The sequence below is a fragment of the Mixophyes fleayi genome, chromosome 9 (genome assembly GCF_038048845.1).
Source record: "Mixophyes fleayi isolate aMixFle1 chromosome 9, aMixFle1.hap1, whole genome shotgun sequence".
Classification (NCBI taxonomy): Eukaryota; Metazoa; Chordata; class Amphibia; order Anura; family Limnodynastidae; genus Mixophyes; species Mixophyes fleayi.
In genome coordinates this window covers 10202708-10215264 of record NC_134410.1, presented here as the reverse complement: position 1 = coordinate 10215264, position 12557 = coordinate 10202708, and the positions used below count along the sequence as shown (strand labels likewise).

The following is a 12557-nucleotide window of genomic DNA, read 5'->3' as shown; positions in this document are numbered from 1 at the left end:
AAGGACCACGTAACCCAATACCCTGTATGAACCAGCTGCTAACGTATATAGGTTTATGCGCTGTGCACTGCAGATACAGCAGGGATGATTATCTCTGTGCTGGTGCACCGCAGACATACACAAGGTACTGTGCAGTAACTGCGCCAGGACTGCTACGTGCTGCTGGATTACTGTGCACTGTTACGGAGGCGGGGGAGGTGCGCTCCCTGCTCTATATCCAGTCTGCATGCGTTTAGCATTTCACATCTTCCTCGTATTTAGAAATAAAGATTCCCAGACCTTGACAGGAAGTGAGACGTCTGCTATTGTATTCACGTTTGCTATGCAGCTGAGAGCAAGCTAATGCTCTCTGCTATCAGTCATTGTAAGAGAGGCCACCAGTCTGGGGCTTTCAATAGACAACCACGACGTTGTCTCCGGTATATTTCATTCTGACATGCTCCTGAAACTTATTTATTATTATACACATTATTTGTGATTGTTTATTAGTAGCTGTTTTATATATGTCTACTTCTGTTTTTAGGTTTAGTGGTCTGTTTATATAGCCTGATATTGTAAGACACAGCAGGGAGCTCCTCCGGTGGCATCAGACAGGCGCTTTGGACGCTAGCACGCTTACGCTTGAACAGAGCTTGCGTTCGTAGTATTCATTGTCACCCGCGTCACAGGCAAGGAGTGTTCCTTTGTCAGCATGGAGCGATTTTAAGCGATAAACTCTAGCGTTCAAGGGGCCCATCTGACGCCACCCTTAGGGTAGTCTCTTGAGCTATCAATCCCCACGTTTTTCAAATAAAATATTTCTGCAAGACGTGGAAACTTTGCTTGCAGAGGTATTTGTAAACCGTGTAACATGGCACCAAAGTTTATGTCGGCCTATTTATAGCATGGGTTATTAGATGGTTTTATTTTTCCGTCTATTTGTTGTATGGGAGGTTTACAGGGGTAACCTAGGGGCATATTCAAGTTAGCCACGGTGTTTCTCTGAACGTGGCATCTGCGCGCGTGTTTCCTGGCACTGCGGTACCTCAACATCGCCGATTTCTCCTCGCGCCCCGATGAGCGGAAAGTAATCTGCGATGTTACACCTGATCCGGAGCCACTCCGCGGTTAAATGAGTAAGCCCCCCTGGAGATGTATGAAAGGCATTCTGGAAGCCCTTCTGTTGTAGAGCATTGATGTGAGGTACCCAGAACGCTGACATTTCGTAGCTGATGATGTTGAAATAAGTATTTTTATTTTAAAATATTCTTCTACATTAACCCCTTCCTGATCGGTGGAAGCTGACACCTATTGCATAACGGGACCGCTGCAGTTTTTGTCATTTTACAACGAGAATCCTTTTTTTTAAAAAAACTGCTTTTTGTACCCTGGTCAGTTGTTTTGGACTTCTATTGATAGCACAGTGAAATAAATTACCTTTTTATCGTAAAGTGTATTTCACAGGGGCAAAAAGGGGCTACAATGGTAAAAATGCACTTATATGTTGGTTAATTTGATATAATTGGTGAAATACTAGAGATTTAACTGAATTGTGTCGCTCTCAGTGGAAGACCAATCAGCGGCCGCGGTCAGTGTTTCATAGTATCCAGTGTAATTGTTTTGCTTCTCTTAGATGATAGAAACCCGTCATTGTTCTATCACAGGTCCTATAGCACAGACACACCCTCCAATGTCTGCATGTTGTAGTTACACCCATTCTGTATTGTTATGTAGATGTGCTCTCACACAGGTGAGCAGGGGACGGGTGGGGGTCTCTGCTTTAGTAGAACAGAGCTCAGTACAGGTAACTATAAAACAAGTCTAACAGCTGAAGAAACCTTTACACTACAGGTATTCTTGAACTACATCTCCCAGCCTGCCTTGCATGTCATCCTGAAACGCAGTCTAGTGTTAAGTTGTGTATTGGGGAGGGGGACGGCCAATGACTGTGGCTCAGCCAGTTTAAATCTGGGAGGTGGGAGCAGCTTATATTAAAGCAGCGCAGGGACCCTTGGAGGCTGTATCGATCTGACAGTCCGGCACATCACAGGTTAATAGACCACCAGATTTACTTTCAGCCATTGAACGCCATCTAATGTTGGATGTTCTGTTTTGGTTGCACAGAGGTTCTCGGGAGTCCGCGCTCTGAATGTTGTGCACGTCTGTGTCTGACTCGCTTTCCCCGCGTTCACTCCGCGTCCTGTTTTTATTTCAGTGGAAAAGGCAATCGGCCGTCACCAGCCCAGAGAAGAAGGAACGCAAGGCGGCAAAGCCCAAGAAGGAGCCGGTACCCATCCGGACTAAGAGGCGGAAGAGAATGACCATAAAGGCAGAACCGTATGACCCCGAATATGAGCTCGGTAAGGACACAATCGGAGTTTTTTTTTGTTTGTTAAAGCTAAAAACAAGGAAATTTGAAATTCGTTTAATCCATATATTCACTTCTACCATTATTAAATTCTGGTAAAACAACCAGAGTCTGTTAGTTACAGACAGAGATACTATGAGACAGATTGATTAGCATTCCAAAAAGACTGATTATCATTCTAATCCCCGACACCCAGAGTGAGGGGGGGGGGGGGTTGTCAGAACAGGACAGAAGTGACTGGTCCTCTGGAATAACTGTGTTTCTGTATAAAGTGATCTGTCTTACTGGGTCAACTGATTTTTAGTTCCCATTTAAATGTAATACTGTGACGGCAGGTTAAGTCTCTAGGTATAAAGCTGCAGCAATTGCACAATTGTGTCAGATCCTCACCTTCTGCACGGACCCTACTTTTATCCTTTAAACCATCCAACAAGGACATGGATATATGTATGCAGTTGGCGGCCTCTAACGGGTCTTTTATGCCCATCCCTGGGTGTGTGTGCTAGACACACCATTTTATATGGCAGGTTACTAATTAGCTGCTGGCTTCCTCACCAGCTTGACCGTTCCAGTTGTAGCTTAGCCTGATCTGTTGTTGTGTCTTCACACAGATGATGTTTAGCCACTTTGCCCACTCATTTTTATCAACTATTGTTCCAAGGTCTGGTATAATAATTCCAGACCCTGCAATCTCCTTGATTCTGCCCCGTTGGTTGTGCAGAGAGGCAGAATGTAGTGTCTCCAAGCACTTATCCTGCTCGTTCTCCCCGTCACTAAGCTGACAGCAAGTCATAGGGAGCATATTAATAAGACACAAAGCCGTCCCGAAGCCCTCCCCATCCCTCCACATGATATAAGTATATATATCGGCCTGTTTGCTAACGTGCTAATTTGGGCCTGGTTAGAAAGGAATTCTATTTCAGTGCGGCCTTGTCACACGAGGATGTTACATAACCAACTAAAGTCAGTGGCCGGCAGTTAGCAGCTCCTTCCTGTGTCCTCATTCAGACTTCCTATCGTAGACTTGGGGCGGTCTTGTCCTGTGATCCCGTGCAACCAGCCTGTTTATTAATAACACGTACAGCGCAGAGCTTTCCTGCTGGCGTTTTCTGTGATCCTTTCACTCCACCACCTCACGTTAACCTGGAGTAAAGGGATCGCTAGCCAGCGGAGGATGCTGGGACTTGTAGTTCCATCTCAAATAAGAAAAGGAGAGGTTTGTGCAAGCAATGTGCTTTGAGTTTGTATTTTGTTTTTTTGTTTCTATTTTGTTTTTTTTTCTAAAAGCGTGTATGTTCCTGTTTGGCGTTGGTTTGTCTTTTGTGTTACACTGATTTTAAAGGACCACTAAACCTAAGATAGAAATTGCTTTATGTTAAAGAGCTGCTAATATTGCTCACAATTATATGTGTAAAAGTTCCAATACTTTAGTAGAATTTGCTATTTGACACAGAGGAAGCTAGATCTATTGTTTAGGAGGGAGGGAGGGGGTTACCAATTATATTGACCTAACAAAAATACAACTGTTTATGTACATTCAGAGTCTCTGTGCTGTGTTCTCTGCTCCTCCTATCTGCTATGGCCCCTGTAGACAATGGCTCCTATTAATTCATGTTACTGTTGTTTATTTTTGTTTTGTACTCTTTGTTTATGTTTAATGCATCTATACAGGCATGTCTACTAGTTAATAGCTCCCGGCAGGTGCTTCCCTCTAGCGAGGAGCAAGTGGATTCTGGGGCTCAAAAATGGGCCCCGTTGCTTCTCTGGACCGCTAACCCACCTTTTGAGCCCCTAGGCCTCATATACTGTTTCCACTTGATGGCGGCCCTACATGCCTGCTCCGTGTCCTTGCAGAGCCCCATGCTGTCCAATTTGACATTGTATTTACAATTACTATGTGGTTGAGTACAAGCTATTGTTCTCTGTTATCAGCCAAATTCTGCTTAAATTGACCAGAGATGGACTGGCTGCTGTGTTGTACAATTATTGACATGAAGTCTCATCCGCATTGGAAGAGAAAGTACTGTTGAGCTTCTGAAGCTTTTACGTTTGTTTTTGTTAATGTTATTTGAAGCTCCCTCATATAAGCCGGCTTGTGCTTCAGGTTTATTGAATTAAGTAGGGACAGTCTCAAAGTTCTCGGTTAAGGAGTTGCACAGATTTGGACTTCGTCTGTCTTGTGGAATCAGCTTAGACCTTTAAGTTAATGACTTTAGACAATTATCAGACCAAAAAAGGTTTTTCTGCAAAGCTTTTTACATAATTATATAACTATGTATATCGTTGTCTGCATTCGCCCCTCTATGGTTAGTAATATTTGTAGACTTCCTACCTACGCACTGATCTGTATGTCGTTCCCTAGTGAACAAATACACTAGATTGTTAGGATTGCTCTGTGTGTTTTCATTCAGGTTGGGAACGTTTTAGGCTGCATATTTAGTGTTGAAATGTATTTATTTGGCCTTCCTATATGTGCATTAAGGAGCTCTGCAAGGCTGCAAATTCCCTGTATACATTACATAATGCTGACAGCAAAGCACAGCCGCTATTTTGTCGGTGCCTTAATCGGCAGACATGAGACATGGCGTGGGGGTCCCTATCTGCTCTGCTTTTTCTTGGGTAAGACCGCATGCGTTCAATAAGATGATGCTCACAGAAACACTCTGCTTTCTCTTTCTGCTAGCCACGCCGGAGAGAAAACCCAAGAAAAGTTTCAGAGACTTCATCCCTGTTGTCTTAAAGAGCAGAACACGCAGCCAGACAGGTAAAAAGATTAAGGCTCCAGCTCTAGTATCGGCCGTTTTTGTGTTATTGGATAATTTAGTGTTCTTCTCGTTTAAGGAGAATGCACCAATCAATGCCCCATAGATTTAAGCACCTTTTAAAAGCACTGACTGCACTCTGCAAACAATGTAGATAATAATGTTTTTTTTAAGGTGAAATTTTCTTTATAATAGAAGATGGGTACAGTGATCTAGTAAGTTGGCCTTTATAAAGGATAACATGAATAGCTTATATCGTGTGATATCTAGGGTTCTATAAAAAAGCCCATCTCAAAGATTGTATATGCTACAAGCCTAAATATATCCACCATTCTGTGACACTTATCAGCAACAAATTCCCATGTTAGGAGGGAGGGGCTTCTGTAACAGAGCAGATACAGAGTGACTGACAATCTTCAAGGACTTGCTTTGCTTAAACGCACTGTATGAATTGGTTAATTCATACACTGGACTGAGTCAGCTTTATGAGTCGATTAAGATATTGCCCTAAGGATGTGAGGGGTGAATCGGCTGCCTGTAGTGGAGCAGAAAGCTGGCACAACTTTTACACAGAGCTGCAGTAGAATGTCAGGTGAACTGTTTTGGAGTTTAGTGGTCCTTTAATCCCAGTGTAGGGTTCTAGAATCAGTGAGTGGAACGTGTGACTGTGGCTAATGGACATGTTCTAGACGCAGCAAAGTCCTTGAATGAAATGTTTACATCTGTGCTCATCCTCTCTGCAGGTACCATTGGATTCTCAGACCTCGGCAACACCGGGGCAGAGTCTGAGGATGAGGAGGAAGAGGAGGCGACGGGTCCGCTGTGCAAAAGACGGAAGCTGAGGAAGGCGTATAAATCGCGCCGGCCGCGCAGGTTCGCCGCTGTGAAAGAGGAGCCGGAGCCAGAACCAATCAGCCCCACGCTGCAGGACCCCTGGGAGCTCTCCAGCAGGGGTCTGTACAACGGGAAGTCGTCCGTCCTCTCCGAGCAGGATGGGGAAGAGGACGGCCTTCTGCGGCCGAGGAAGAGAAGGAGACAGAAAAACCGCAAATACCAGAACGGGGAATATCTGACGGAGAAGGAGGAGGAGGAGGTGTCTCAGTGCCGCCGCAGGAGAAGATCCAGGGCAGGTGGGTCATTAAATATATGTCGTACATTATAAAATACAGAACAACCAGTCTGCGTAGGTCCATAAATCCTTAATATATGTTATTACTTATATCCTGTTGTTTATCCTCATCAGCGAACATTCAGCGCATTTGTGGCCTTAGGTTCAGTGATTGGGTGATTTTGGTAAAGGACGGGCCTGTCTGTGTGTGAGCTCTTGGGACTAATCGTCTACTGGCAGCGGTATGATCCATTAGAAATCTTGCATAGTAAACCTTATGTCAGCCACCTCTTAACGAAAACAATATGCGGTCTGATCCTGTTAGGTAGCAGTATTATGTCATGGTAAGGGTACATCTGTTATGGGAAGTGCATAGTCTGACCACGATAACACTGTCTTGCCTTAACGAGACTTATGTACAGAGAACCATCTGGAGAAATAACCGCGGTTTTCAGCTGTCTTCTCTCTAATTCCAGATTTAGGTAAACGGAAACTGTCGCCAGACAGGGCCGACGAGACCGTAAAAGGCAAACGCTCCCAGAGACGAAACGGCTCATCCAAAGGTGGCCCCGGGGACTCTCCCTCCGCGCAGACTCCAGAGAAGCCTGCCGGAAAGCGCAAATGCAAAACAAAACATCTTGGGGGCGGTAACGATGAGGAAATGAAGGTAGGAATCAAATGCAGGACCCCCCCCCCCACACTACTATGCAATAATATTAACGTTAAACTGAATAGAACCTGTGAATTCGGTTATTCAATGTATTGTTTTATCTCGGATGTTCCATTTAAAGATATTGCTGCACTTCACGCAAAAAGTATTTCAACATTTCTTCCACAACAATAAGTGTTTCAGACTGTACCTGTTGTTACGTTTTAAGCGCCACAAATTACTTTTGCTTTAATTCTTATATTCTGGGTGATGTTTCTTTGTGGATAAACATGAGGCAGCTGTTTAATTCACGTAGCGAAAATCTTTAGATACTGAAAATATAAAACCCAGACTTCCCCATTAAATGCCAGTAACGCTGGTTGCTTTATATTAATGACTAAAACATTGGTAAATAAATGTATCATCGTTTATATAGCATCAGTCATGTTATGCAGAGCTGTACAGCAAATATTTAAGCATTCTCATCAGTGATTGCCTCATTGGAGCTTACAGTGTGACCAGACCAGAAATCTATCTGTGTTAGCTAAGTTTTTTTTGTAGTGTTTATATTTAGTGACTTTTAATAAACCTGCATGGCAATTGTGGGTCTCTTCCCTTAATTAAACCGTAAAACAGGTAGACGGTGTGTTGACTTTTTATGCATAATTTAGTTTATACGTGTGTATGGGTGTTATGTGTTTTGTTTGTTTGTTTGTTTATTTTTGGAGTTTAGAGCTGTCACTATTGAAACACTCATAAACCAGAAGCAACGGACCACGAAAGGGATGACTCCAATTTGTGTTCTACATACAGTTTTGTTTTAGAGAAATTATCTAACTTTTATTTAACTTTTTTGTGTTTTTTGTTTGTTTTTTCAAATTTAACTATATACTTTGTATCTCCCCATGGCTAAAAGCCATCGGTTCTCTTTAGCATTTACCGATCAAGGCCAAAACTACAATTTCTGGCAACCATGGGGTGGATAAAACAAACTGGTACTTACCAGAACATAATGACAGCATCGGCTAACCCTGAAACTTTAGATCGAAAATGTCAACACTGCACTTAGTTATTAGACTTTGCGTTAAACTCTGGAATAATAGGTAAATAACAGTGTTCCTTTGTTCGCCCAATTAGCTGATTTACCCAGACACCTATCATTTCTATATTTATTATATATAGGTGTGAAAGGCCATTATTCCAGAGATTTGTATTATTTTGTATGAACGATCCATTCTGTCGTTCGTTTATATGTCAATGACTCATTATATCTGTATTTCTAGCACAATAGCTTATTATACTTGATGACTCCTAGTTAATGTTCTTTGTCCTTCTGTGGCTTCATCTAGGGTAAGGGAAGACGAAGCACCCAGTCCCCCAAAGGCACACCCGTCAAGTCCCCGTCTCCCCGGAAGGGCGCAGATCCCGGAACCCCCTGCCGATCTCGGCGTACCAGCACTCTTGGGTCGTGCGACACCCCCAGCGCACAGCACATCCCCCCCGAGGCCAGGAGACTGATCGTGAATAAAAACGCAGGGGAGACCTTGTTGCAGCGGGCGGCTCGGCTGGGGTACAAGGTGAGCGGCTTCCATGTGCGCAGAACAGGAGGAGTTAGACGGCCATGATCTCTCTTGTTGTGTCTCTGAACAGCTTCCTGCCGTGAGGCTGAGCAGGAGGCTGCGCCGAACCTGTAAAACTGGTAATTGAGAAGGAAATGCTTCTAAAACAAGATCTTCTACAGCTGACACATTTATGTGTACACCCTGCTGTGGTCTGGAATTTGAGGCAGTATCCCCCTTGCTGTCCACACTCTGACAGAGAGGACCCCAGTGAGGCCGTAGGGAAGGATTGGCTTCTATTAAGGAGCGATTGCACCCTACACATTCTCCACATTACTACATCGCAGTATAAGAGTCCTGTGTCCGTGCAGCCTCAGCAGTAGGTTAATGCAGGCCAGAGAAGTACTACAAGTACATGCAGCACTTGGCGCCCCTATTGCTCACCAATAGTTTCACTAGTCTGCTTTTAGTTCCTTGTTTATGTTGATTTTTGAAATCTATTTCTATGGCCAGATTAGGTCAGACAAAGATGGTAGACTTCATAGCAGTTTTTTCCCCATATATTCACATTCTGAGCTAGACACACATGAGTTTAGTACACTGCAGTGGCGGATCGCCCCCCCCCTAGCAGGGGCTTGCTGCCGGCGGCTGCACACTATGTGCAGGTCCGTTCGGCAGAGAGAGTTAGGGAGAGAGTCCTGCCCAACTGCTCTGATTGACACAATCAATAACTGTCTCTGCTGAACGGACCGGCACATAGTGTGCAGCCTTAGGTGTCAAAAAGGGGGCGGGGCCCCCCTAAATCGCCCCCGGTACAATTAAGTTCTGGATCCGCCCCTGGTACACTGTACTTATAGCTTTGTTGTACTATGATACATGAGCTCCCGTAATGTGGTATATTGACCGGTTAGCCCTGTCTGCCCCATCCTACCACCACCTCACGGTCTCCTAAATTGGTTCTGTTTCCCCAGGACGTTGTGCTGTATTGTCTGCAGCGGGATCTGGGTGACATCAACCACAGAGATAACGCAGGATACACCGCTCTGCACGAAGCCTGCGCGCGCGGCTGGACCGAAATCCTACAGATCCTCCTGGATAATGGCGCCAATGTTAACTGCAGCGCACAGGACGGCACCAGGTAATGGAGACTGACTGGGACACCTCTGATATATCTCTGACCCTCTGCTTTTATAGCTGTGTAGTAACTGCATTGGGGTTGGGGTATCTGTGATCAGAAATCAGAGCTCACTTGCGCTCATAGAACTGAAGGATTGTGGGATTGTATCCTGGAGCATAATAATACTTGTATCAGAGCTGCCCAAAGGTAGAAATCTGCAGAATAACCGAACATGGCTCAGAGGGGGTGTAACTTAACACCCGCTGTCTTCAAAAATATATCACCAAATTTAGGCTAAAATGATGCACTATATAACTCTCAGTCTGTGGCTTCCTGCTGCCTCCATTCCCCTCCTAATATCATGTCACTGCCCCTGTCACATGCAGCCCTGTCCTCACTAACTCATCACTCATCTCCTGATATACTCTGTGCTGCTGGGGGACCCTGCTCCTCCCACTATATAACTCTCAGTCTGTGGCTTCCTGCTGCCTCCACTCCCCTCCTAATATCATGTCACTGCCCCTGTCACATGCAGCCCTGTTCTCACTAACACATCACTCATCTCCTGATATACTCTGTGCTGCTGGGGGTCCCTGCTCCTTCCACTATATAACTCTCAGTCTGTGGCTTCCTGCTGTCTCCATTCCCCTTCTCACATCATGTCACTGCCCCTGTCACATGCAGCCCTGTCCTCACTAACACATCACTCATCTCCTGATATACTCTGTGCTGCTGGGGGACCCTGCTCCTTCCACTATATAACTCTCAGTCTGTGACTGCCCCTGTCACATGCAGGAAACTGTCTGCTAGAAAGTAACTTTTTTAATGACTGTATAAAACACGGGAATGTTCCTTAGAGAGCGCTGTGTATTAATAGAACTATAAAGTGAAGTATATGGAAATCCTGATCACACACGATCACGTCATGAATCATGGTCAGGCTGAGCCATGTAAGATTTGCAGCGTGACGACCAGGGGGCCTCCCAGGAAATGATGGCCGCCTGCCCAGTCCACCCTGTTTCCATAGCGACGATGCAATACAGGATGTGACATTGCCTGTAGGATCTGCTAATTTATTGCTCTCTAGAGGTCAGGGGGGACGGGGGGGGGGGAGCGGATGGAGAGAAACATCCTTTCCGAGGGGAAAATTGTCTCCTGACAGAGCCTCTAATTGTACATCTTCCTTGTGTTATAAAATATAACAAAATCCTATTTTCTGACCATTTCTATCGCTCTCTGATGATTAATTTGCGTTTAACGCTAATTCCCCCCTCCGCAGGCCCATACACGACGCAGTGGTCAACGACAACCTGGAAACCGTGTGGCTCCTGCTGTCTTACGGTGCGGACCCCACTCTGGCCACCTACTCCGGACAGACGGCCATGAAGCTGGCCAGCAGCGAGGCCATGAGGACGTTTCTCAGCGGTAAGTCTGACGTTCCTAACCCTACCCCTGCGGCTTTTGTGCAACTACAAGTCCCAGCATACCTGTGCCTGCTGGAGACCCTGCTCCTTCCACTATGTAACTCTCAGTCTGAGGCTTAGGTAACCCTGTCGCTCTGCAGTGGCAGGACTACAAGCCCCAGCATTCCCGGAACAGCTGGAGAGCTGCAGATGGTCCGTGTCTTCATAATTAGCCGTATAATGCCCCAGATTTAAATGCTAGCGCTATACTTTGTTATTGGGAGTGTTTATTATTAATGCTGCTATGTAACTCCACAATCCAGCTAGTTGAATGTACCTTTATATTGATTTGGAGAACTCTCTAATGCCGACTAGTAAAAGTTATTTGCAGGTATCCAGTCCGTCAATGAAAAATTTAGAGTTTACCGTTATGCCTGTTCCTCCCGCAGATTACCTCTCCGACCTGCGAGGCCGCTCTGACGGCGACCCACGTGCATCCTGGGACTTCTACAGTAGCTCCGTGTTAGGTGAGTGTATTACGAATTACGTACTTTGTATGTTTATCGTCTTACCATTCGTAAGGTCCTCATTTAAGATGAGGACCTCTACTGGAGACTCGGTGTAACTGCACCAGTATGTACGGCTCCCTTTTGACGTGTTGGTCTGAGTGTAGGGGACCACACATTGACAGGTGGAATAATTCTATAGAACAGTCCCTACACCGTAGTCCCTGCCCTCAATGTGATACGTTCGTCTTTCCGCAGGTGCCAAGGATGAAATTGGCCATGACATTCTCTTGGGTCCTGCGGAGGCTCCTGAGGAGGAGGAAGGGGAGAAGGACCAGGAAGACCACTTCACGTTTGAGTTCTCGGATGCACCACTCATTTCCTGTTACAACCTGCACGTCTCTCTAACTAGCGGGTGAGTGGCTGCTTCCTACGGGACTGTCTAATGCAATATCTCGTGTGTCGAGAGCTTTACCAAGTTGTGGGTAACACTGCCCTCTTGTGGCCAGTGGCAGAATTGCACTTTTTTTTTTTTTTTTTTTTTTTTTTTTTTTTATTCCTTTATAGACGAACTTGTAATAAAGTTTCTGGAGCTTGTTAAGATATACGAGTTAAGGCAGGTGTTGGTTAGTTTTTTTTTAATATTATTTTTTTCTTCTCTTCCATCTTACTTGTGTACTCTAGAGTACATCATTTCTCACTATTAGGGCTAGATTTACTAAGCTGCGGGTTTGAAAAAGTGGGGATGTTGCCTATAGCAACCAATCAGATTCTATCTTTCATTTATTTAGCACTTTCTACAAAATAACAGCTAGAATCTGATTGGTTGCTATAGGCAACATCCCCACTTATTCAAACCCGCAGCTTAGTAAATCTAGCCCCTTAGTGCTTTGGTGAGGTCCTTTCCTTTGATAATCTCCAGCATTTAGCTGGACGCCTTCCGTCACATGAGGTCTGGCGAAACTTCTCTTAATCCATAGAGCACTGGAAAGAGCGGGACAAGGCAAAAATGCTTTGCAGGGATCCGGGGTGTTATAATGTGTGTTATGTCTTGAGGTTTGTTTTGTATGTTACACTCTGTGGTTACAACAAAAGAGCAAAGAACT

General features: G+C 45.0%; 1 protein-coding gene across 5 annotated transcripts in view; it reads left to right on the top strand.

Annotated features, from left to right (window-relative positions):
- The window catches only part of BCORL1 (BCL6 corepressor like 1), a 58464-nt gene that overhangs the window by 44235 nt on the left and 1672 nt on the right, over positions 1–12557 (top strand). For 4 of the 5 annotated variants that reach the window (XM_075186352.1, XM_075186353.1, XM_075186350.1 and 1 more), the window contains 9 exons: positions 2195–2339; positions 5031–5111; positions 5853–6239; positions 6694–6884; positions 8216–8443; positions 9397–9563; positions 10822–10967; positions 11395–11472; positions 11710–11866. In XM_075186352.1, coding sequence (XP_075042453.1) covers positions 2195–2339; positions 5031–5111; positions 5853–6239; positions 6694–6884; positions 8216–8443; positions 9397–9563; positions 10822–10967; positions 11395–11472; positions 11710–11866 — 1580 coding nt within the window. The remainder of the gene's footprint in view (positions 1–2194; positions 2340–5030; positions 5112–5852; positions 6240–6693; positions 6885–8215; positions 8444–9396; positions 9564–10821; positions 10968–11394; positions 11473–11709; positions 11867–12557) is intronic. The other variant, XM_075186351.1, reaches the window with a different exon arrangement.